The sequence below is a fragment of the Pelophylax lessonae genome, assembly GCF_965119305.1.
Source record: "Pelophylax lessonae genome assembly, chromosome: 13".
Lineage (NCBI taxonomy): Eukaryota > Metazoa > Chordata > Amphibia > Anura > Ranidae > Pelophylax > Pelophylax lessonae.
The window spans coordinates 19,518,280-19,542,330 of NC_138780.1; the positions used below are offsets into that span (position 1 = coordinate 19,518,280).

The 24,051-nt window shown below is 44.7% G+C and overlaps 1 protein-coding gene across 1 annotated transcript; it reads left to right on the plus strand.

The window, feature by feature from the left end:
• The first annotated feature begins 1,806 nt into the window (after window positions 1–1,806).
• On the plus strand, window positions 1,807–11,684 carry MRPL24 (mitochondrial ribosomal protein L24). Its single transcript, XM_082242727.1, has 6 exons — window positions 1,807–1,903; window positions 5,130–5,317; window positions 7,241–7,336; window positions 8,949–9,052; window positions 10,183–10,313; window positions 11,405–11,684. Exons 2-6 carry the CDS (start codon window positions 5,132–5,134, stop codon window positions 11,539–11,541), a joined length of 654 nt encoding a protein of 217 aa, XP_082098853.1. The 5' UTR covers window positions 1,807–1,903; window positions 5,130–5,131; the 3' UTR covers window positions 11,542–11,684.
• The last annotated feature ends 12,367 nt before the right edge of the window (window positions 11,685–24,051 follow it).

The following is a 24,051-nucleotide window of genomic DNA, read 5'->3' on the forward strand; positions in this document are numbered from 1 at the left end:
AAGTGCCCTGGTCAACCAAGAAATGCGGAGAGGTGCCCCGGCCAACCAAGAGATGTAGGGAAGTGCCATGGCCAACCAAGAGATGTAGGGAAGTGCCATGGCCAATCAAGAGATGTGAGGAAGTGCCCCGGCCAACCAAGAGATTGCAGAGAGGTGCCCTGGCCAACCAAGAGATGTGGGGATGTCCCCTGGTCAACCATGAAAGGCAGAGAGGTGCCCCGACCAACCAAGAGATGTGAGGAGGAGCAACCAAATCAATATGGGGAGGTGCCTGCACCAGCCAGGAGAAACAAATTAGTGTAGCTAAAGCCTCGTACACACGCATCGAAAATTGGCAGGGAATGTTCATCCGACGACCGATCTGTCGATTTTCGGCTTGTTAGTATGATGCTTCCGACAACCGACTGACTTTTCGGCCGAAAAAAAAATCTGGTGTGCAGGCTATAAAATTTTTGTTGGCCGTCAACATAACGTCCGATTTTCGGTCAGTCAGTACAGATTTCGACAGGGAAAAATCTGATGAGCAAGTCTGGGCATGCTCAGAGAAGAAAGAACACAAAGAAAGCAACCCAACACATGACATCACTTCTTAAGTAGAATTTTGTCGGGCGAGAAAATTCGTGTGCAGTCTAGGCACATTCCAACCAACAAAACACATCTCTGGACAAAAGACGGACGATCGGTTGGCCGATAATCGTTGCGTGTGTACGGGGCTTTAGGCTCTGGGATTTAGCCTGGAATTCTGGGAGCCAGTTAACATCTCAGGACAGACCGGCTGAATCTGGGACTATTGAGAGGTATGACACTTGGTCCTTTAGGTCAGTGGTCCTCAACTCCGGTCCTCAGGGCCCACTAACAGGCCAGATTTTAGGTATTACCTTGGGGAGATGCAGACTAGAGTACTGCAATCACTGAGCAGCAAATGAGATCACCTGGGATGTATTTCAGTTATCTTGCAAATCTGGCCTGTTAGTGTGCCCTGTAGGCCAGGGCTGAGGACCACTGCTATAGGGCAGAGGGTCCCTCTCCAAAAGCCAAACCATGCCCTTTAGGTTTGCTATGACTTTTTAAGGGGTCCCGTTCCCTTAAAGGTATACCAGACCCTTCAGATCTGGCAAGGCTTTTAAGAGGAACCCCAATTACTTAAAAAAAAAACCAAACCTGTGGGGTCCCCTCCTCAAAAGCTATACTAGACGTTTAATCGGAGCAAACTGCGGGCCCGGAAAGGGGGAGGGGAACATGTGCTCACCCTCTTGAACCATACCATGTGGTCACATGTCCTCTATATGAGGTGGGGGGACCCTGGGGACCCCCCCCCCACAATAAAGCACCTTTTCCCCATGTTGATGAGGAGCCTCTTCTCCACAACCCCGTCCGGTGGTTTTGGGGGTGACTTATAGGGATCTGGAAGCCCCCTTAACAACAAGGGGGTCCCCAGATACCGCCCCTCCCTCGAATTAATAAGAAAGGGGTCCCAATGTGTTACGCATTCATAAAAATAAACAGTTACAATAATAGTAAGTAAGGACAGCACACTGTGATGAAGTAATTTATTGATGTGACACACAGACACCATAACACTCCTTTAGTGGGGAGACTTCCGGTGTCCCCGACCAACTGCTAATCATCCTGACCGCTGCGTATTATCGCGGGAATACGTCACGTTACATCTTCCCCCCCCGAGAGGAGACCAAATGTACTGCTAATGATATCAGTGTTTGGTTGTTCACACCGAGAATGTTCAATAAAGCTTGTTAGAGTAAAAAAGAAAACACGCAAACTACAATTCCCAGGATGCAGTGGACAGGCTGCGTGCTCAGTGATAGGACGTGCGAGGGAGGGCGGAAGTGACGTTACTCCGGCTTCCTGTGGGGAGGAGGGGAGGTGTCATTGCTGTATGGAGGTGAGTGTGTGATCGCTGTGTTCTGCAGATGATGGAGGGCGCTGTGTGCAGGGAGGGGGGCTGCAGATTGACACCTGGATCATGCCTCCTAGGAACCCCTTCTCATTCTTCTGAATCCTTCTTTTTGGGGGCCCCTCCTGTGGATCTGGCTTTTCCAGGGGGCCCCCTTCTTCTGGATCTTGCATCCCCAGGGGGTGGGGGGGGCATCTTCTGGATCTTGCATCCCCAGGGGGGGGGGCATCTTCTGGATCTTGCATCCCCAGGGGGGGGGGCATCTTCTGGATCTTGCATCCTCGGGGGGGGGGGGGGGGGGCATCTTCTGGATCTTGCATCCTCGGGGGGGGGGGGGGGCATCTTCTGGATCTTGCATCCCCAGGGGGGGGGCATCTTCTGGATCTTGCATCCCCAGGGGGGGGGCATCTTCTGGATCTTGCATCCCCAGGGGGGGGCATCTTCTGGATCTTGCATCCCCAGGGGGGGGGCATCTTCTGGATCTTGCATCCCCAGGGGGGGGGGCATCTTCTGGATCTTGCATCCCCAGGGGGGGGGGGGCATCTTCTGGATCTTGCATTCCCAGGGGGGGGGCATCTTCTGGATCTTGCATTCCCAGGGGGTGGGGGGGGGGGGCATCTTCTGGATCTTGCATCCCCAGGGGGTGGGGGGGGGGGCATCTTCTGGATCTTGCATCCCCGGGGGTGGGGGGGGGCATCTTCTGGATCTTGCATCCCCAGGGGGTGGGGGGGGCATCTTCTGGATCTTGCATCCCTGGGGGGGGGCATCTTCTGGATCTTGCATCCCCAGGGGGTGGGGGGGGCATCTTCTGGATCTTGCATCCCCAGGGGGGGGCATCCTCTGGATCTTGCATCCCCAGGGGGTGGGGGGGGGGCATCCTCTGGATCTTGCATCCCGGGGGGCATCCTCTGGATCTTGCATCCCGGGGGGCATCCTCTGGATCTTGCATCCCCAGGGGGTGGGGGGGGCATGCTCTGGATCTTGCATCCCCAGGGGGTGGGGGGGGGGCATGCTCTGGATCTTGCATCCCCAGGGGGGGCATCCTCTGGATCTTGCATCCCCAGGGGGGAGGTGGGGGGCCATCCTCTGGATCTTGCATCCCCAGGGGGGAGGTGGGGGGCCATCCTCTGGATCTTGCATCCCCAGGGGGGAGGTGGGGGGCCATCCTCTGGATCTTGCATCCCCAGGGGGGAGGTGGGGGCCATCCTCTGGATCTTGCATCCCCCCAGGGCGGAGGTGGGGGCCATCTTCTGGATCTAGCATCCCCAGGGGGGAGGTGGGGGCCATCCTCTGGATCTAGCATCCCCAGGGGGACCGTTCTAGTCCGATTCCCCCATAGAGGACAGTGGGGACCTGACAGCGCAGAGACAGAGCTGCCATCCGCCTGCTCAGTGGGGGGATCGGCAGATCGATCTCCCGCTGAGAAAAACCGAGTCCGTCGACGGACTCCCATGTGTGAAAGGGGCCTAAGGCCAGTTTTATAGCTCCTTTAAACAGCACAACAGTTTTCAGCTGTGCCAACATTATTGTACAAGGGTTTTGTAATCCTCAAACAGCCTTTTAACCACTTAAGCCCCGGAGGATTTGGCTGCTAAAGGACCAGGGGTCTTTTTGCGATTTTTTACTGCGTGACTTTAACGGACAATTGCGCGGTCGTGCGACGCTGTACCTAAACGAATTTGACGTCCTTTTTTTCCCACAAACAGAGCTTTCTTTTGGTGGTATTTGATCACCTGTGCGATTTTTTGATCACGCGCTATAAACAAAAAAAGAGCGTAAATTTTGCAAAAATAACAATATTTTTCACATTTTTTTATATGAAATTCCCCAAAAAAAAAAGTAAAAATCAAAATTTTTTAACATTTTCAGCCAATTTGTTTTATGCTACCTATGTTTGGTAAAAAAAAAATCGCAAAAAGCGTATTTTGATTGGTTTGCGCAAAAGTTATCGCGTTTACTAACAAAGAGAAAGATTTTTGTCATTTTTGGTGTTTTTTTTTTTAACGTGTAATGGCGGCGATCTGCGATTTTTTTTTTTCGGTACTGCGACATTGCGGCGGACAGATCGGACCCTTGACTGACATTTTTGACACTTTTGGGGTTACCAGTGACATTACTGCAGTAATCAGTGCTATACATATGCACTGTTACTGCAAAAATGACACTGGCAGGGAAGGGGTTAACTTTATTGGACAGGGAGGGGTTAAGTGTGTCCTAGGGGCGTGCTTTCTACTGTGTAGGGACATTGCTATTGGTGTAAAAGCAAAGATCAACCGTTCTACATAGTAGAACGGTCAGATCTTTACTTTTACACAGGGAGAACTGACAGGCAGCTTGTTTACACAAGCTGCTCTGTCTTTCTCCCTTCACAGGAGCGATCGCAGTGTGACTGGCGGACATCGAGTCCGCCGGTCACACGCACTGACTTGCCTGTGAACGAGCTGCGGCGGGCGCGCGCCCGCCCGCGATAGGCTCGCAAGTCAGTGACAGGCGAGTGACGTACCGATACGTCACTCTGCCTGGCCGGGGCTGACCGCCGCCGTATATAGTCGTGCGGCGGTCGGCAACCGGTTAACATTAGATTAGCTAACACAATGTACCATTAGAACACAGGAGTGATGGTTGCTGGAAATGGGTCTCTGTACACACCTATGTAGATATTCCATGAAAAATCTGCCGTTTCCAGCTAGAATAATCATTTACCACATTACCAATGTCTAGACTGTATTTCTGATTCATTTAATGTTATCATTGGAAAAAAACAGCGCTTTTCTTTCAAAAATAAGGACATTTCTAAGTGACCCCAAACTTTTGAGCGGTAGTGTGTGGGATATACAATCGTATTTAAAATCTTTCCATTTTATTACAGATTTTATTTTAGAGCCAATGACGTCATTACTGGGTGTCTGTGCTTCTCCTAGACCAGTAATGGTGAACCTTGGCATTCCAGATGTTTTGGAACTACATTTCCCATGATGCTCAGCTACACTGCAGAGTACAGGAGCATCATGGGAAATGTAGTTCCAAAACATCTGGGGTGCCAAGGTTCACCATCACTGTGCCTATACAATGTAGGCAGATCATGGCTGGTTCTAGTGATGTGCTCACTCTTTCTGAGCTGCTGAGTCAGGAAATGGCTCTGAAACAGTCGTCAGACTTTATATCACACCGTATAAGCAAGGTGTACTCCAATATTTCCAATGTTTATTTCTAGACATGCGTCTGACGGGGCTCGTAGCGATGGCCTCCAAGGTGGTCAAATTACCTCATCTGTATCGGTTTGGTACCAGCCGGCCGTCTACCTTGGCTGCTCAGAAGAGGAACCCTCCGGGGAAGAGAAGACCCAGAGTATTGGTGGAGCCCATCAGCAAGAATGAATGGAATTACTTCCGAGGTGATGTGGTGAGTGGGTGTGAAGTGATTTGGGCCGAGTTGTTGAAAGGATAGTGGATGGCCCAATGTCTGATCGTAGGTGAACATACAGGGGGTTCTATATGTTGTTGGTGGTGGTGTTGGCTGTTCGTGGTGGTCGTGTTGGTGGTTCTTTGTGTTTTGTGGCTGTTGGTGGTGGTGGTTGGTTGGTTGGTGCTTGTTTGTTGGCGTTGGTTGGTTGTTTGTGGTGGTGGTATTGTTTGTGGTTGGTTGTTGGTGGTTCTTTGTGTTTTGAGGCTGTTTGTGGTGGTTGTTTTTTGTAGGTTAGTGCTTGTTTGTTGGCGTTGGTTGTTGGTGGTAGTTGGTTGCTTGTTGGTTGTTGTGTGATGGTGGTTGTTTGTGGTGGTGGTATTGTTTGTGTTGGTTGTTTTGGGTGATTAAAATGTATAATTCCACGCTATGGATGTGATCAATGTATGGCTGCTGCCCCCACTAGGACTAACCACCTGGGTGGCATCTAAAATTGATTTATGCAGTATATATTTTGCAAATATCTGTTTGTTGGGTGTTGGTTGTTTTTGTTTGGTTGGCGGTGGTATTGGATGATGGTGGTTGTTTGTTTGTGGTAGTGGTTTGTTTGTTTGTGGGTGGTTTAGTTTGTGGGTGGTTTGTTTGTTTGTTTGCTTGTTTGTGGGTGGTGGTTTGTTTGTTTTTTGTGGGTGGTGGTTTGTTTGTTTTTTTGTGGTTTGCTTGTTTGTGGTGGTGATTTGTTTGTTTTTTGTGGTGGTGGTTTGTTTGTTTGTGGGTGGTGGTTTGCTTGTTTGTGGGTGGTGGTTTGCTTGTTTTGTGGGTGGTGGTTTGCTTGTTTTGTGGGTGGTGGTTTGCTTGTTTTGTGGGTGGTGGTTTGTTTGTTTTGTGGGTGGTGGTTTGTTTGTTTGTGGGTGGTGGTTTGCTTGTTTGTGGGTGGTGTTTGCTTGTTTATGGTGGTGGTTTGCTTGTTTGTGGGTGGTGGTTTGCTTGTTTGTGGGTGGTGGTTTGCTTGTTTGGTGGGTGGTGGTTTGCTTGTTTGTGGGTGGTGGTTTGCTTGTTTGGTGGGTGGTGGTTTGCTTGTTTTGTGGGTGGTGGTTTGTTTGTTTTGTGGGTGGTGGTTTGCTTGTTTATGGTGGTGGTTTGCTTGTTTGTGGGTGGTGTTTGCTTGTTTATGGTGGTGGTTTGCTTGTTTGTGGGTGGTGGTTTGCTTGTTTGTGGGTGGTGGTTTGCTTGTTTTGTGGGTGGTGGTTTGTTTGTTTTGTGGTGGTGGTTTGTTTGTTTTGTGGGTGGTGGTTTGTTTGTTTTGTGGGTGGTGGTTTGCTTGTTTATGGTGGTGGTTTGCTTGTTTGTGGGTGGTGGTTTTCTTGTTTGGTGGGTGGTGGTTTGCTTGTTTGGTGGGTGGTGGTTTGCTTGTTTGGTGGGTGGTGGTTTGCTTGTTTGGTGGGTGGTGGTTTGCTTGTTTGGTGGGTGGTGGTTTGCTTGTTTGGTGGGTGGTGGTTTGCTTGTTTGGTGGGTGGTGGTTTGCTTGTTTGGTGGGTGGTGGTTTGCTTGTTTGGTGGGTGGTGGTTTGCTTGTTTGTGGGTGGTGGTTTGCTTGCTGGTGGTTGGCTGTTGGTGGTCGTGATGGTCGTAAATTATTATCAATAATGAAATAAAAAAAAAAATAAAAAATTCCTATTTTTTTATTATTAAATAAACTGTGTCTCACTGTGGCCGCTGACTAGCATTCACACAGCAGTCACTGATTGTGTATTATCTGTATGTATAGACAGGTGCGCCCTCTAGTGGTACATTTCCGTATATGAAAAATAATCTTGAAAGATATGACACGCACACCTTGAAATGTAAATGTATAATTTTTGGGTAGATATTTTATTGTCATTGTCTGAAGCCGTACTTCATTTTGGGTTTCTTTTCATCCAAGGTTGAAGTCCTTACAGGCAAGGACGCCGGGAAGCAGGGGAAGGTGACACAAGTCATTCGTGCTCGAAACTGGGTTGTGGTGGAAAATCTGAACACAGTAAGTAATTTAATATATGATGCAAGCTGATTCGTTAGCCATTTAAAACTGTCGTCCCCTTCGGTGAGGTAGGAGGTCCTTGATTTTTGTGCACTGCAAGAGAGCAGATCAGTATACAAGCTCACACCTAAAGCAGAACTCCGGCCTTCCCCCCCTAAGTCTTGCACAGTTGTACCGGCTCCCCCCCTGTGCTGAATCTGCTTACTCTGATTTCACTGCACACTGTGAGCTTCTCAGTGTGCATTAGAAGCTGCAGCAAGTCAGATGGAGGTCTCCTACTCCTATTGATCTTTCACTGTGATAGGCAACCCTGCTTGGCAATAGGAAACCAAAGATTGTGTGGAAGGGGCAGGCATGCTTCAGCACTAGCAAAACTTTGCCAGAACCGCCCGAAGTTTGGCAAATCTGAGCATCATTAATATATATATTATAATATAATATATGACATCTCACCAGACCTTCTATGTGGTGGCTGCATTAGTTTTAACCGCTTCCTGCCAGCCCGCCGCAGAGGGCGGCTCTCCTGCGCAAACTGATGTAGGTATACATCAGTCGCGCACCTGCAGCTAGGGGGTGAGCATGCGCCGCCGTCGTGCTCCCGCCCCCACTCGTCAGCGGGGACTCTGATGCACGGGGCAGGAGGCTCTGATTGCCGCCTGACACCCGCGATCGCTCCCCGCTGAGAGAGAAGGGTCGGCTGTTGTAAACACATCTGACCGTTCTTCTCTCTGGAATGATCAGAGCGCCTGTGATCCTTCTATATATGATCACAGGTCTCTATGGTCATTTCACAAGCCCCGCCCTCCCACAGTTAGAATCACTCCCCTAGGCTCACATTTAACCCCTTGATCACCCACACTGTTAACCCCTTCCCAGCCAGTGTCACTATTACAGTAGCAGTGCATATTTTTAGCACTGATTACTGTAGTAATGTCACTGGTCCCCCCAAAAGTGTCAAAAATGTCAGTTAGGGGTCCGATCTGTCCGCCGCAATATCGCAGTCCCGTTAAAAATCGCAGATCGCCGCCATTACTAGTAAAAAAAAAAAACAGTAAAAATTACATCTTTTCCGTAGTTAGTAAATGCGATAAATTTTGCGCAAACCAATCAAAATACGCTTATATTTATTTATTTTTTTTTCCAAAAATATGTAGCAGAAAACAAATTGGCCTAAAATGTTAAAAAATTTTGATTTTTACATTTTTTTGGGGGGAATTTCATTTAAAAAAAATGTGAAAAATATTTTTTCAAAATTGTCGCTCTTTTTCTGTTAATAGCGCAAAAAATAAAAATCGCACAGGTGATCAAATACCACCAAAAGAAAGCTCTGTTTGTGGGGAAAAAGGGACGTCCATTTAATTTGGGTACAGCGTCGCACGACCGCGCAATTGTCCGGTAAATTCACGCAGTGCCGAATCGCAAAATAGGGCCTGGTCTTTGAGCAGCCAAATCCTCCGGGGCTTAAGTGGTTAAAGTAACGCTGTGCCGCATCGCAAAATATGGCCTGGTCATTAAGGGGGGCAAATCCTTCCGGTCCAGAAGTGGTTAATTTTTAGGGTTTATTCACTCTTGAAAATTTTAATTCATTTTTTTTTATTCTTTTGCTTTTCAGCACTACCGTTATGTCGGCCGGTCGGGGGACTATAAGGGGACGTATGTACCGAGTGAGGCCCCTCTGCTGGTAAATCAGGTGTCACTAGTGGATCCCACAGACAAGTAAGTTTCCTCTGGGATCATTCCATACTGTGCATAGCCCGTTGTCAAAGGCTCGTGTTGATGGATGTTCTTGCCAAATGCTGCGTTTTGCTAGTTGAATGCAAACAAATGCATTCAGAGGCAAAAGCTACATTTGGTAAGCAAAGGCTGCATTTTTATTCTGCTTTGTGTGCAGTTCAAATGCACCTCAAGAGGTCACGCTGTATCTAAAGAAAAGCAAAACGCAGCAGGTCCAACGCAGCCTCTGACCTGCCATCTGCAAATCCATAGCATTTTGTTGACTTTTTGACATGTGTTCCAAATGCAAATCAAACCCAGGAATAAAACGCCTGTCTGCATGAGCCTATAACATGGGTGCTGTGATTTTTATAAATTGCTTTATTGAAATTCTATTGCAGCTGCTAAATGTAAAAAAGAAGGTAGGTTGAGGTACATATTGTGCATGACGTCATCGCCTGGGAGCCAAGATATCCTTAGACAACTTAAAGCAAGGGTAGGCAACCATGGAGCGGCGGAGCTCCACCTGAGGCCCGCGGGAGCGGCGGAGCTCCACCTTAGGCACTCGGGAGCTCCACCTTAGGCACTCGGGAGCGGCGGAGCTCCACCTTAGGCACTCGGGAGCGGCGGAGCTCCACCTGAGCAACGTGTTAACCAGTTTCTGCCTTCGCAGAAAGATGGCTACAGCATGGCTTTCCAGTTCTGGGTGGACATCCATGGACCCCCCTGGCGGTGCCCCCTGGGTGCTCTGTGACCATTGTGAACACAGCTGATCATGTGATAAAGGGCCAATGACAGCAGCCCTTATAGAGGCCACACCAACCAACTTACAGGACTTAAAGGATCTGCTTCTGACAGCTTGGTGTCAGATAGCACAGCATACCTTCAGAGGTCTAGTAGAGTCAATGTCTAGAGGGGTCAGGGCTATTTTGATGGCAGAAGGAGGACCTACTTAGTATTAGGTGGTCATCAAGTTATGGCTGATCAGTGTATATTTTATTCAGGACTGTCCTATTGTACATCTGTGCTGGTCATAGATTCACTGACCTCCTTTCTTCTTATAGAGCCTCCATAATTGTGTGATTTCTGGGATGTAATACATTGCTTCCTACTAACCGTACCATGTTCTTCAGGAAACCCACTGAGACAGAATGGAGGTTCACAGAAGAGGGGGAGCGGGTGAGAGTGTCGTTGAGAACTGGCCGGATCATTCCCCGACCCGTGTTCCAGAGACGAGATGGCATCATCCCCGAGCAGTGGAAAGGTGAGGCCCATGAATATAAATGCACACCATAATTTTATTTGTAAAAAAAAAATTGTTGGAAATCATTTATTATTTTCCTTCCACTTCACAATTATGGGACACTTTGTGTTGGTCTATCACAGGGATCCTCATACGGCCCTCCAGCTGTTGCAGAACTACTCATCCCATGAGGCATTGTAACACTCTGACATTCACAGACATGACTAGGCATGATGGGAATCGTAGTTCCTGAACAACTGGAGGGCCATTACTGACATCAGTAATTTATTCACTGCACCTGAGCAGTGCATTGTGGGACGGCTTGTGACGTCAGGTCACTATATAAGAGCTGTCAAAATCAAAACCGCTCATTCCTCTGGAGAAGCAGGAGCTTCTTCTTTCTTCTTTTCTTTCTTTTTTTTTCTTTTATTTCTTTCTTTTTTTTTTTTTTTTCTTTTTTCTTTTTTTTCTTTTTTTTTTTTTTCTATTTTTTGGGCGGCCAGGCAACTGATCATCGGGGGACAGTATCTTTTTTTTATTTTTTAGTTAAAGACTTTTCCAAAACTGGCTTTTGTCATCTATTTTTTTTTTTTGTACACAGTTTGAAGACCCCTGCTCTAGACTATTGTGTTCTGATCCATCACATAAAATTTAGACTAACAAAACATTGAACTTAAGGCTGTGTAATGTAACCAAATAGGTAAGAAGTCAAGGGGGGTAAATACTTTTGCAACTGGAGGGCCATAGTTTGAAAACCCCTGGTCTATCACATAAAATTCCAATAAAATACATTTAGATTTTTGGTTATAACACGACAAAATTGTGGGAAGTTTCAGAAATTAATACTTTATTAAGGCACTGTATTATTGGTTTTACATCAGGAGAGTTTAGTTCTATTCATTGTTGTTTATATGCTTCTGTGTTAGAGATAAATATCTTATCTGCATACTCCATTACTTCTTTCCCTGGTGCTTTATTCTTGCTTGCCTGAACTTCCCCCATCTCTTCACTAGAGGTCGCCATTCTACCAGTGCACCACAAGAGGCTGCACTACCACTAACTCTCCACAAGATGTCTCCCCATTACCATCTTTTTGTTCTGCTTTTGTTTAGATGGCCCCAAAGACACCTCAGTGGAAGACGCTTTGGAGAAGACCTTTGTCCCATCACTGAAAACATTTCAGGAGGAGATCATGGAGAAAATGGGCATTGTAGAGCCCAGAAGGCAAAGGAAATCCTTCTGGTATTAATGGACATGGACAACCTTCTGTCACTCGCTTTGGACTTCAATGCCAGCCCTGTTTTAAGACTTTTATATCGGATGAAGAATGTTGAAGATTGCTTCCAAGGAAAAGCTGTCTGCATTGTTAATATTTATTTCGAGGGGTGACGGCTCTCCTGACGGTAACCTGTCCACATGTCGGTTACATAGTGTAACAAATGGCAGCCATTGTGTGATAAGCTTTTTTTATTTTTATTTTTTTTGTTACAATAACAGTATAAAAAAAATAAATTTTGCAAATACATTGGGAGAATTTCTTTCTTTCCTTCATGGCTGCAGCAGGACTTCTCAGCACTAGTCCTAAGCGCGGGACCACCAGGTCATGTTTTCCTTTACTTCCAGGTAGGAGCACACGTGTGTTAAAGTTCAAGGGCGGGGTCAAAATAATTGGCAGCTGTGGCACCCCCCTTGTCTCAGCAGTGGAGACAGAACTCCTCCAGATCCTGCGATAATCTGTGTAGGCAGAGAGAGGCTTGTCCCTGCCCCCACCTTGTCTCAGCAAGCGGCAGCAGAGAGGACCGAACTCCTCAAGGTCCTGCAATATTACATAGAGTTATGGAGAGGCTTGTCCCTGCCCCCACCTTGTCTCAGCAGTGGGGACAGAACTCCTCCTCCAGATCCTGCGATAATCTGTGCAGGCAGAGAGAGGCTTGTCCCTGCCCCCACCTTGTCTCAGCAAGCGGCAGCAGTGAGGACCAAACTCCTCCAGGCCCTGCGATATTACATATAGCTGTGGAGAGGCTTGTCCCTGCCCCCACCTTGTCTCAGCAGTGGGGACAGAACTCCTTCTCCAGATCCTGAGATAATCTGTGCAGGCAGAGAGAGGCTTGTCCCGGCCCCCACCTTGTCTAAGCAAGCGGCAGCAGAGCGGACCGAACTCCTCCAGGCCATGCAATATTACATATCGCTGTGGAGAGGCTTGTCCCTGCCCCCACTTTATTTCAGCAGTTGGGAAAGAACTCCTCCAGATCCTGTGATAATCTATGCAGGCAGAGAGAGGCTTGTCTCTGCCCCCACCTTGTCTCAGCAAGCTGCAGCAGAGGGGACCAAACTCCTCAAGGTCCTGCGATGTTACATATAGCTGTGGAGAGGCTTGTCCCTGCCCCCACCTTGTCTCAGCAGTCGGGACAGAACCCCTCCTCCAGATCCTGCGATAATCTGTGCAGGCAGAAAGAGGCTTGTCCCTGCCCCCACCTTGTCTCAGCAAGCTGCAGCAGAGGGGACCAAACTCCTCAAGGTCCTGCGATATTACATATAGCTGTGGAGAGGCTTGTCCCCGCAGTCGGCAGCAGAGAGAAGGACAGGACTCCCCCCTACAGATCCCACACCTTTGTGCGTTCAGCTGACTCCAGTCCTTCTCCAGACCCTAAACTTTCTGCTTCCCATCTCCACCCCCAGCTTCTTCCTGGCGGCAGCACACGGTAAGGGGGATGTTCTGTGATGATAGGGAGGGTGGAGGACTCCTGACTTCTGATAGTGGGAGGTGCTTGCTCAGGACATCTATTAGTACAGATACAACCGGCTCTTTGAGGGCAACCATAATGCTGATCCGTCCCACCATGAAATTGAGTGTGACACCCCTGCCATAGGGTGTCACTTGAAGTGGTTGGTTTTGACTTAACCGCTTTCGGATCGCCTGCCGCAGAAATACTGCAGCAGGCAGCCCCTCTTGCGCGAACCGCCATAGGTATAGGTCGGTCTTGCGCCTGCAGCTAGGGGGTGAGCGCGCGCCCGCCCCCCTCGTCAGCGGGGATTCTGATGCAGTGGGCAGGCGGCTCCAATTGCCGCCTGACACCCGCGATCGCTCCCCGCTGAGAGAGAAGGACGGTCGGCTGTTGTAAACACATCTGACCGTTCTCTCTGGAATGATCACAGAGCCCCTGTGATCCTTCTATAAAGGCTCACCGGTCTCTGTGATCATTTCACAAGCCACGCCCCCATACAGTTAGAAACACACCCTAGGTACACATTTAACCCTTTGATCGCCCCTGGTGTTAACCCCTTCCCTGCCAGTGTCATTAGTACAATAACAGTGTATATTTTTAGCACTGATTACTGTAGTAAAGTCACTGGTCCCCCCCAAAAATGTAAAAAATGTCAGTTAGGGGTCCGATCTGTCCGCCGCAATGTCGCAGTCCCGCTAAAAAACGCAAAAAAAACAATAACAATGACACAAATCTTGCCCATAGTTTGTAGACGCAATAACGTTTGCACAAACCAATCAAAATATGCTTATTGGGTTTTTTTTTTTTTTTTTTTTTTTTACCAAAAATATGCAGCCGAAAACAAATTGGCCTAAAATGTAAAAACATTTTTATTTATTTTTTTTTTATTGGGAATGTTATATAGCAGAAAGTGAAAAATATAGATTTTTTTTCAGAATTGTCGCTTTTATTTATAGCGCAAAACATAAAAATCGCACAGGTGATCAAATACCACCAAAAAAAAGCTCTATTTGTGGGGGAAAACATGACGTAAATTTTATTTAGTTACAGCGTCGCACGACCGCGCAATTGTCCGTTAAAGTAACGCAGTGCCGAATCGCAAAATATGGCCTGGTCATTAAGGGGGGAAATCTTCCGGTCTAGAAGTGGTTAGGTACGAATTGCAAAAAAACTTTTTGCGCTTGACTTTTCTTCTATGCAAGTCACTGCAAAGCCCTGCCCCCCCCCCCCCCCCTCTGTGTGACTTGCAGCTGGTAAAGGAGACCCCCCCCCCCCCTCCTCAGAGCAGTGAAAAATGGAGAAGGTGGGAGATATGTTGTTGTATAGTCCTAAAACCATTCGATAGGAGGATAAAGCTGCATCACTAGAGATGGATATGTCAAAATTATTTCACAATTACAAGCTGAGATTGTGCTTCTCTCTTGGGGTCCCTTTGTACAGCAGCTGGTCATGTGTCCATTCTAGGTTTCACCTCCAAATAAATGACCCGGTGGAAAAAAAATTAAAAATATCATTACCTGTAGTTGGTTTAATCTTGTTTAGTGTATATATATATATATATATATGTGTGTGTGTGTGTATATATATATATACATACAGTGGGTACGGAAAGTATTCAGACCCCCTTAAATTTTTCACTCTTTGTTATATTGCAGCCATTTGCTAAAATCATTTAAGTTCATTCTTCTTCCTCATGAATGTACACATAGCACCCCATACTGACAGAAAAACACAGAATTGTTGACCTTGTTGCAGATTTATCAAAAAAGAAAAACTGAAATATCACATGGTCCTAAGTATTCAGACCCTTTGCTCAGTATTTAGTAGAAGCCCCCTTTTGATCTAATACAGCCAGGAGTCTTTTTGGGAAAGATGCAACAAGTCTTTCACACCTGGATTTGGGGATCCTCTGCCATTCCTCCTTGCAGATCCTCTCCAGTTCTGTCAGGTTGGATGGTAAACGTTGGTGGACAGCCATTTTTAGGTCTCTCCAGAGATGCTCAATTGGGTTTAAGTCAGGGCTCTGGCTGGGCCATTCAAGAACAGTCACGGAGTTGTTGTGAAGCCACTCCTTCGTTATTTTAGCTGTGTGCTTAGGGTCATTGTCTTGTTGGAAGGTAAACCTTCGGCCCAGTCTGAGGTCCAGAGCACTCTGGAGAAGGTTTTTGTCCAGGATATCCCTGTACTTGGCCGCATTCATCTTTCCCTCGATTGCAACCAGTCGTCCTGTCCCTGCAGCTGAAAAACACCCCCACAGCATGATGCTGCCACCACCATGCTTCACTGTTGGGACTGTATTGGACAGGTGATGAGCAGTGCCTGGTTTTCTCCACACATACCGCTTAGAATTAAGGCCAAAAAGTTCTATTTTGGTCTCATCAGACCAGAGAATCTTATTTCTCACCATCTTGGAGTCCTTCAGGTGTTTTTTTAGCAAACTCCATGCGGGCTTTCATGTGTCTTACACTGAGGAGAGGCTTCCGTCGGGCCACTCTGCCATAAAGCCCCGACTGGTGGAGGGCTGCAGTGATGGTTGACTTCCTACAACTTTCTCCCATCTCCTGACTGCATCTCTGGAGCTCAGCCACAGTGATCTTTGGGTTCTTCTTTACCTCTCTCCCCAAGGCTCTTCTCCCCCGATAGCTCAGTTTGGCCGGACGGCCAGCTCTAGGAAGGGTTCTGGTCGTCCCAAACGTCTTCCATTTGAGGATTATGGAGGCCACTGTGCTCTTAGGAACCTTAAGTGCAGCAGAAATCTTTTTGTAACCTTGGCCAGATCTGTGCCTTGCCACAATTCTGTCTCTGAGCTCTTCAGGCAGTTCCTTTGACCTCATGATTCTCATTTGCTCTGACATGCATTGTGATCTGGAAGGTCTTATATAGACAGGTGTGTGACTTTCCTAATCAAGTCCAATCAGTATAATCAAACACAGCTGGACTCAAATGAAGGTGTAGAACCATCTCAAGGATGATCAGAAGAAATGGAAAGCACCTGAGTTAAATATATGAGTGTCACAGCAAAGGGTCTGAATACTTAGGACCATGTGATATTTCAGTTTTTCTTTTTTAATAAATCTGCAACAATTCTGTGTTTTTCTGTCAGTATGGGGTGCTATGTGTACATTCATGAGGAAGAAGAATGAACTTAAATGATTTTAGCAAATGGCTGCAATATAACAAAGAGTGAAAAATTTAAGGGGGTCTGAATACTTTCCGTACCCACTGTATATATAAAAACAAAAATTTTTAATCATGAATATTGCTTACTTCTTTGCTCAAATACAGTTCATGTTGGTAGAGCCTCTGATTCAATAGTGATAAAGGGGGCAAAATGTCTGTTTTTTTTTTTTTTTAAATTAGTTATATTTATGGAAAAAAAAAAAAAAAACATTTTAAAATCATAATTTATACCCACTTCCTCTAGTGCTAAAAATTTAGGCAATTGGTCATGTAGAGTTTATATTGGTAGAGCATCTGATTCAATAGTGAACAAAAGGGGCAAAATGTTTTTTTTTGTATTTTTTTTTTTAATATAGTTACATGAGCAGTGCTGGAAGGAAAGGTTACACAGAGAAGCCCTGGCATAGGCAGTACAGCTTCCACATATATTTGCAAATGTACGCAACAAAATCCTCTGCTTTAAGACCCCGTTCACACTGGGGCGACTTGTCAGGCGACCTGGTCGCCTGACAAGTAGCCGTGGGTCGCCTGCCATAGATTAGCACAGGAGCCGTTCTAATAGGAGCGACACAAGTCGCTCCGACTTAGAAAAAGGGTCCTGTACTACTTTGGGGCGACCTGGAGCGACTTGCATTGACTTCAATGATATGAAGTCCGTGCATGTCGCTCCGAGGTCGCGGTGCGAGCTGTGCACCACAACTTCACAGGTCGCCCCAGCAAGTAGGGTCACCCCTATGTGAACCGGCTCTTAACATGAATTGTTATAGATAGGGTCAATTTTTTTTTTTTTTTTTACAGGCTAACTGGTAGGTGTGCTGGGAAATGTTTGCCTGTTTGTGATTCTCTCTAAAGCCGGCCATAGACCAGCAGAATTTTGTTTGAAACTTTTCTTTTTTGAAATATTTGTTTGATTTTTTAATGGTTACATAGTTAGTCAGGTTGAAAAAGTCCATCTAGTTCAACCAAAAAAAAAAAATTCATACAATCCCATATACACAATCCTATACCCGCAGTTGATCCAGAGGAAGGCGAGAAAACCCCAGCAAAGCATGATCCAATTTGCTACAGCAGGGGGAAAAAATTGGCTATACTGCCAAAGTGCATTAATGGTGACTATTCTGGGTCTAGGCTAGCTGGGACGTACACTTTATATGAATGATAGGGGATAGTAGAATTGCTTTGTAGGGGCAGTTCTTTCTTGTAATCTTCTGAAGGATATCGTTGGGCCCCATAAGCAGCGTTGGTGCACTAATCAACAGTCTTGCTGAATTAGCATGCAGTGTAGTGGTGGTGTGTGCTGTATGGTGAAATTTGCTACAGCAGGGGAAAAAAAAAATTCCTTCCTGATCCCCCCGAGAGGCAATTGGATATTCCTTGGATCAACTTTACCTATAAATGTAAAAGGTTAATAACTCCTTTTATTAGTCCTTATTCATCCCTCCTTGCCAAGACTGTTACCATAGATTGTATACAATATCAGTTTTATTTTCGTTGAACGAAAAAAAAAAAACAGCTCAGGTCGGAGTCACTGTACTAACAATCCGATGTTAGTGCAGTGATCTCCCCTGCTGACAGGGGACGCCCCCCCACACCACCACCAGAGCACTCTGATCAGCGCTCTCAGCCATTGGCTGATCAGAAGTCGGTTGGCTGCTGGTTTTCCAGCATTCTCGTTTGACAGAAGCCGGCCAAACAGCCGGCTTCCATCAGACCAGCTGCCATACACACGGGCTAAATGTCGGTAGGTTTTTTTTTAACTGGCCGATGACGCCCAGCATTTGGCCTTGTGTACTAAGCTTAAGTGATTTTAGCACAAGAATAACGTTTTTGGAGCTGTTTCTTCTTTTTATGTAGAAGTATAATTAGCATGAGGTATGAATAGGGGAAGTACAAATAAAATGGGAAGTATATGACTTAAGGGAAATGTAAAATTAGAGCATAAAGAATAAGGCTTGAGTCACGCTATGTAATAGTTTGGTTTGTATTAAATGTGGAAACAGTTTTTAAAACGAATAAATTAAGAGAGTACTGATATTTGTGCATACCTGCAGATGTGATTTGGTAAAAACCAAGAAAAGAATTCTGAAGATCAAGCTGATAGGTTTGTAAATAAGGGGCAGAAAACTGACATGACTATATAATAATTCAACTATAATATTAGATCTGGTGATGGGTCATATTAAAAAGTAAGAGAAATATACATGTATTTATTTATTAATCAAAAGTACTGTAACGGATCAACCGGCACCCGACCGGGCACCTCTGTTGACGGATGCTCCTAGTTCTTCCCGAGGGCTCCAAGCACTCCACCAGACACCATAGCCACCTCAGACCCCACAAACCACCGCAGCTTGGTTGGGGTCTCGCCGTCTCCTACCCACCCTGGACCTACGACAAGGCTCCAGGTTCCAGTGGGTGAACCTCTTTTTTCCCTAGAGAGGGCAGCAGGCACAGGTACAAGCTCTTACACAAGCTCTTACAAGAGCTTAGTGATTATCCAAGGGAGTATGAAGGACATAGCAATCCCTTGTAGCATATTCCCCCAATGAAAGACAGGACTCTAGATTGAGGGTGAAGTATAACTCAAACTTTAATGGTACAGCTGCTCTTTTATAGTTTTCCCCCACAATGTTACGGCCCAGGTGGACCTTGTTGAGGACAGGACATGACATTCACAATCCAATAGAAACAGGGTTTTACACTCAGTCATTCCCATACGGTGTACACAATCCCTCCCCCCTAACCTAAACTAATTATCTAGCCATCTGGACAGAACAATGTGAGGTCATTAACATTTAACAAGGAGAGTATGAAGGACATAGCAATCCTTTGTAGCAGATTCCCCCAATGAGAGACAGGACTCTAAATTGAGGGTGAAGTATAACTCAAACTTTAATGGTACAGCTGCTCTTTTATACAGTTTTCCCCCACAAGGTTACGGCTCAGGTGGACCTTGTTGAGGACAGGACATGACATTCACAATCCAATAGAAACAGGGTTTTACACTCAGTCATTCCCATACGGTGTACACAATCCCTCCCCCCTAACCTAAACTAATTATCTAGCCATCTGGACAGAACAATGTGAGGTCATTAACATTTAACAAGGAGAGTATGAAGGACATAGCAATCATTTGTAGCATATTCCCCCAATGAGAGACAGGACTCTAGATTGAGGGTGAAGTATAACACAAACTTTAATGGTATAGCTGCTCTTTTATACAGTTTTCCCCCACAAGGTTACCGCCCAGGTTGACCTTGTTGAGGACAGGACATGACATTCACAATCCAATAGAAACAGGGTTTTATACTCAGTCATTCCCATACAGTGTACACAATCCCTCCCCCCTAACCTAAACTAATTATCTAGCCATCTGGACAGAACAATGTGAGGTCATTAACATTTAACAAGGAGACAGGCAAAATCCACATTCCATTTCAATACAAAAACAATAGGCAAGTCTGCCAATGTCTGTGTGTCTCATAGACAAGCACATGGAATACCCTGTGTAAGGTGTACATGTATATGAATAGATAATTAATGTGCAACCACCAAAATTACAGGAATATTGCTCAGAAGTTATAGCTAAACAGATCTATCACTTTTAGTTTTGTACACAAAACACCACATAGCACTGAGGAAAGCCAGAATTTCCAAAAAGCCATAAACATGATACAAAATGCCATTAACACTAATAAGGTTTAAGACTTAGGAGGAGTAGTGTAGACATAAATTGCTTAGTGATTAAAAAAAAAAAAAAAACACTACGATACGGAATCATAATGTGGCTTTTTTTTTTTTTTCATTGCTGTTAGTTGGTTTGTTGTATTTATTTATTTTTTACGTAATGCTATATTAAGATATTTTGTTAATCACTTTAGCCCCGGAGGATTTGGCTGCTCAAGGACCAGGCCCTATTTTGCGATTCGGCACTGCGTGACTTTAACGGACGATTGCGCAGTCGTGCGACACTGTACCCAAACGAAACTGACGTTCTTTTTTTTTTTCCACAGAGCTTTCCTTTGGTGGTATTTGATCACCTGTGCGATTTTTATTTTTTTTGCGCTATAAACAAAAAAAGAGCGACAATTTTGAAAAAATAATATTTTTCACATTTTTTTATATGAAAGATCAAAAAAAATGTAAAAATCAACATTTTTTAACATTTTGGGCCAATTTGTTTTCTGCTACATATTTTTGGTAAAAATCGCAATAAGCATATTTTGATTGGTTTGCGCAAAAGTTATTGCGTTTACTAACCGGGAAAGATTTATGTCATTTTTATTGTTTTTTTTTTAACTAGTAATGGCGGCGACCTGCGATTTTTTTTTTGCGGGACTGTGACATTGCGGCGGACAGATCGGACCCCTGACTGACATTTTTGACACTTTTGGGGGTACCAGTGACTTTACTACAGTAATCAGTGCTATACATATTCACTGTTACTGTAAAAATGACACTGGCAGGGAAGGGGTTAACAGTACTGGTGTTCAAGGGGTTAAGTGTGTCCCTAGGGGCGTGATTCTAACTGTCAGGGGGCGTGGCTTGTGAAGTCATCACAAAGACATTCAATCCTATATAGTAGGATCGCATAGCCTCTGTGATCACCTATTACATTCCTCGTAATAGGAATAAAAATGATCAAATTTTATTATTTTTTTTAAAACGGAGTAAAAATAATAAATAAAATAAATAGTAAAAAAAAAAAAGAAAGCCCCCTGTCCCCGTTAGCTTACGCGCAGAAGCGAACGCATACGAAAACCCCGCCCACATATGTAAACGGTGTCCAAACCACACATGTGAGGTATCGCCGCGATCGTTAGAGTGAGAGAAATAATTTGAGCCCTAGACCTCCTCCGTAACTCTAAGCTGGTAACCTGTAGACATTTTTAAAGTGTCGCTTATGGCGATTTTTAAGTACCAAAGTTTGTCGCCATTCCGTGAGCATGCGCAATTTTGAAGCATGACATGTTGGGTATCTACTTACTCGGCGTAACATTATCTTTCACATTATGGAAACCACACGTGAGGTTTCGCCGCGATCGTTAGAGTGAGAGCAATAATTTGAGCCCTAGACCTCCTCTATAACTCTAAGCTGGTAACCTGTAGACATTTTTAAAGTGTCACTTATGGCGATTTTTAAGTACCAAAGTTTGTCGCCATTCCGTGAGCGTGCGCAATTTTGAAGCATGACATGTTGGGTATCTATTTACTCAGCGTAACATTATTTTTCACATTATGGAAAAAAATTGGGCTAACTTTACTGTTTTCTTATTTTTTAATTAAAAAAAGTGAATTTTTCCCCCAAAAAAATGCATTTGGAAGACCGCTGCGCAAATACGGTGTGATAAAAAACTATTGCAACAATCTCCATTTTATTCGCTAGGGCAGTGATGGCGAACCTTGGCACCCCAGACGTTTTGGAACTACATTTCCCATGGTGCTCAACTAAACTGCAGAGTCACTGCTCTAGGGTCTCTGCTAAAAAAAAATATATATATATATAATGTTTGGGGGTTCTAAGTAGTTTTCTAGCAAAAAAAAAAAAAAAAAACGGATTTTAGCTTGTAAACACCATGTGTCAAAAATAGGCCTGGTGGGTAAGTGGTTAATAGACTTAGGAGATCTGAAACAAGAAGTGTTGAGTCCTGGCTATTTAAAGCTTTAAAAGAGTAAAAGAGGAAGGAAACAGGTGACCACATTGAATAGGCATATAATGAGCATTTCGAGAAAAGTCAACTGTGAAAATTTTTTTTTTTCTTGACACGTGATGAATCGTGAGAACACAATTTATTTTGGCCAACGTCTTTACTCTAAATTATTTGTTTTTGAGAAGAAGCAATAATGGTTTGGGGTCAGTTTTAGTGGCTTTTTTAAGTTTATGAATTTTAAAATGGTGCAATATATATATATGTATATTAGGTGATGATGACAAAATCCTAGATGTAGTCCTGGACCAGACTCCCTTAAGGGTATAAGCTTACCAGATTCAGGTAAGAGAGAAGCAGATGCTCTATAAATCTTGTCACCTTGACACCTTTGAAAACGTCATCTGTGACGAAACGTCGTCAGGGCACGGCGCACTGACGTCATCCGATCGCGACCAGAGAGTGCGGGCGAGCGAAGCCGTCCGGCCGGCGGCTGCACACAATTGCTCATTCTATCCTGGTTTCTGTGAGTGTTCTTGCTTTTTATTTTTGGAATAAATTTTACTGTTTTACGCTATGGGAGCCTCTTTCTCTCTTTTTGAATGGTGAACTTTGGGAACATCTGAGGATCAGTTGCTCAAGTCTATGGTCGGACCCCCAACCATTTAATAACATACAGGCGTGGTTGATCAAAAGATCTGGTAAGAGGCGACCCCTACTGGTTCTTTTCCGGTACTGAATCTTGGTGTCTTATTGGAATTTGATTTTTACACACTTGGTTTTGCTTTCACATGGTAAGAGGCTCATCTAGCTGGTGATGGTTCTACACCTATCTCTCATCATTGTTTTTTCACTTTGGCTTATTTATCATTGTCGTCTGGTAAGAGGCAACTTCAGCTGGACTATATTAATTGTTTTATCTGCATCAACCCTTATTTTTATTTGGTAAGGGGTACATAACACATATCAATTTCTTCATTTATACACTTGTTCACTGACAATAGTGATCTTTGGTGGTGGTTTAATTTACACACATGTTATCCTCAAGTCACATTGGTGATATTTACCTAGTTGTTGGGTTTTACGCTATTGCGTATTTTACATTTTTTTCATGATCCAATGACCATTGAGTCTATCGCTCACGTGGGCCTGGATCTTCTTTCAAGGTGACAAGATTTATAGAGCATCTGCTTCTCTCTTACCTGAATCTGGTAAGCTTATACCCTTAAGGGAGTCTGGTCCAGGACTACATCTAGGATTTTGTCATCATCATTTATTATTGGGACTTTTTGGACTTTACATCTCCATATATCATACTTAGCGCAACTTAATTTACAAATATTCTACAGGGTGTGGTCACACTTGAAGTTGCTGCTGTTCAAAATTACTTCCTTTAAGCGCGGTTAATCCCCCTCTTTATACTATATGTATATTAGGGATCGTCCAATTATCGGCAAGGCCGATATTGACTTTTGCTGATATATCTGTATCGGCCCCCGGAACTGGCCGATATTGCCGATATTCCAAATATTGCTCATGTAAGGGTAAAATTATGTCACATAGCATAATTCCATTTACAAGTGTTATTGAATATGCCACTCACATATGTACAAATTAGGGATATAAGCAATGAAGTGATGTCATGACTTCCGGGAACTCTGCGCCAGATTAAAAAAAAGTGAGAGCATTCAAAACAGCCAAACTTGGTGTTTTGAATGCTTTTAAGTTCAGAGGAGGGGTTTGGGGTCTTTTAGACCCCCAGGTCCCTCCACAAGAGTACCTGTCAAGAAAAAAAAAAAAAAAAAAATGTTTTTTAAATGTATGAAAATATCGGCCCATAACGGCCGATGCCGATATGTAATGACCAAAATATCGGTATCAGTATTGGCAATGAAAAAACGATATCGGTCAAGCACCAGTTTGCATATCTTCTATAGATAATGAAAATATCGGCCGATACCGTTATGCAATGGCCAAAATATCGGTATCGGCAACGAAAAGCCGATACCGGTCGATCACTAATATATATATATATATATATATATATATATAAATATATAAACTTTCATTCATGGTGAACAAATAATTTGGGGTGTTTTAAAGAAAGGGCAAAGCAGATACTGTTTGCTGTTAGACCCTTTCTCTAGTTGAAACTTTGTAAATGAAATGAATGACTGCCTTGGCCCATCAGGTTGACTTAGCAAA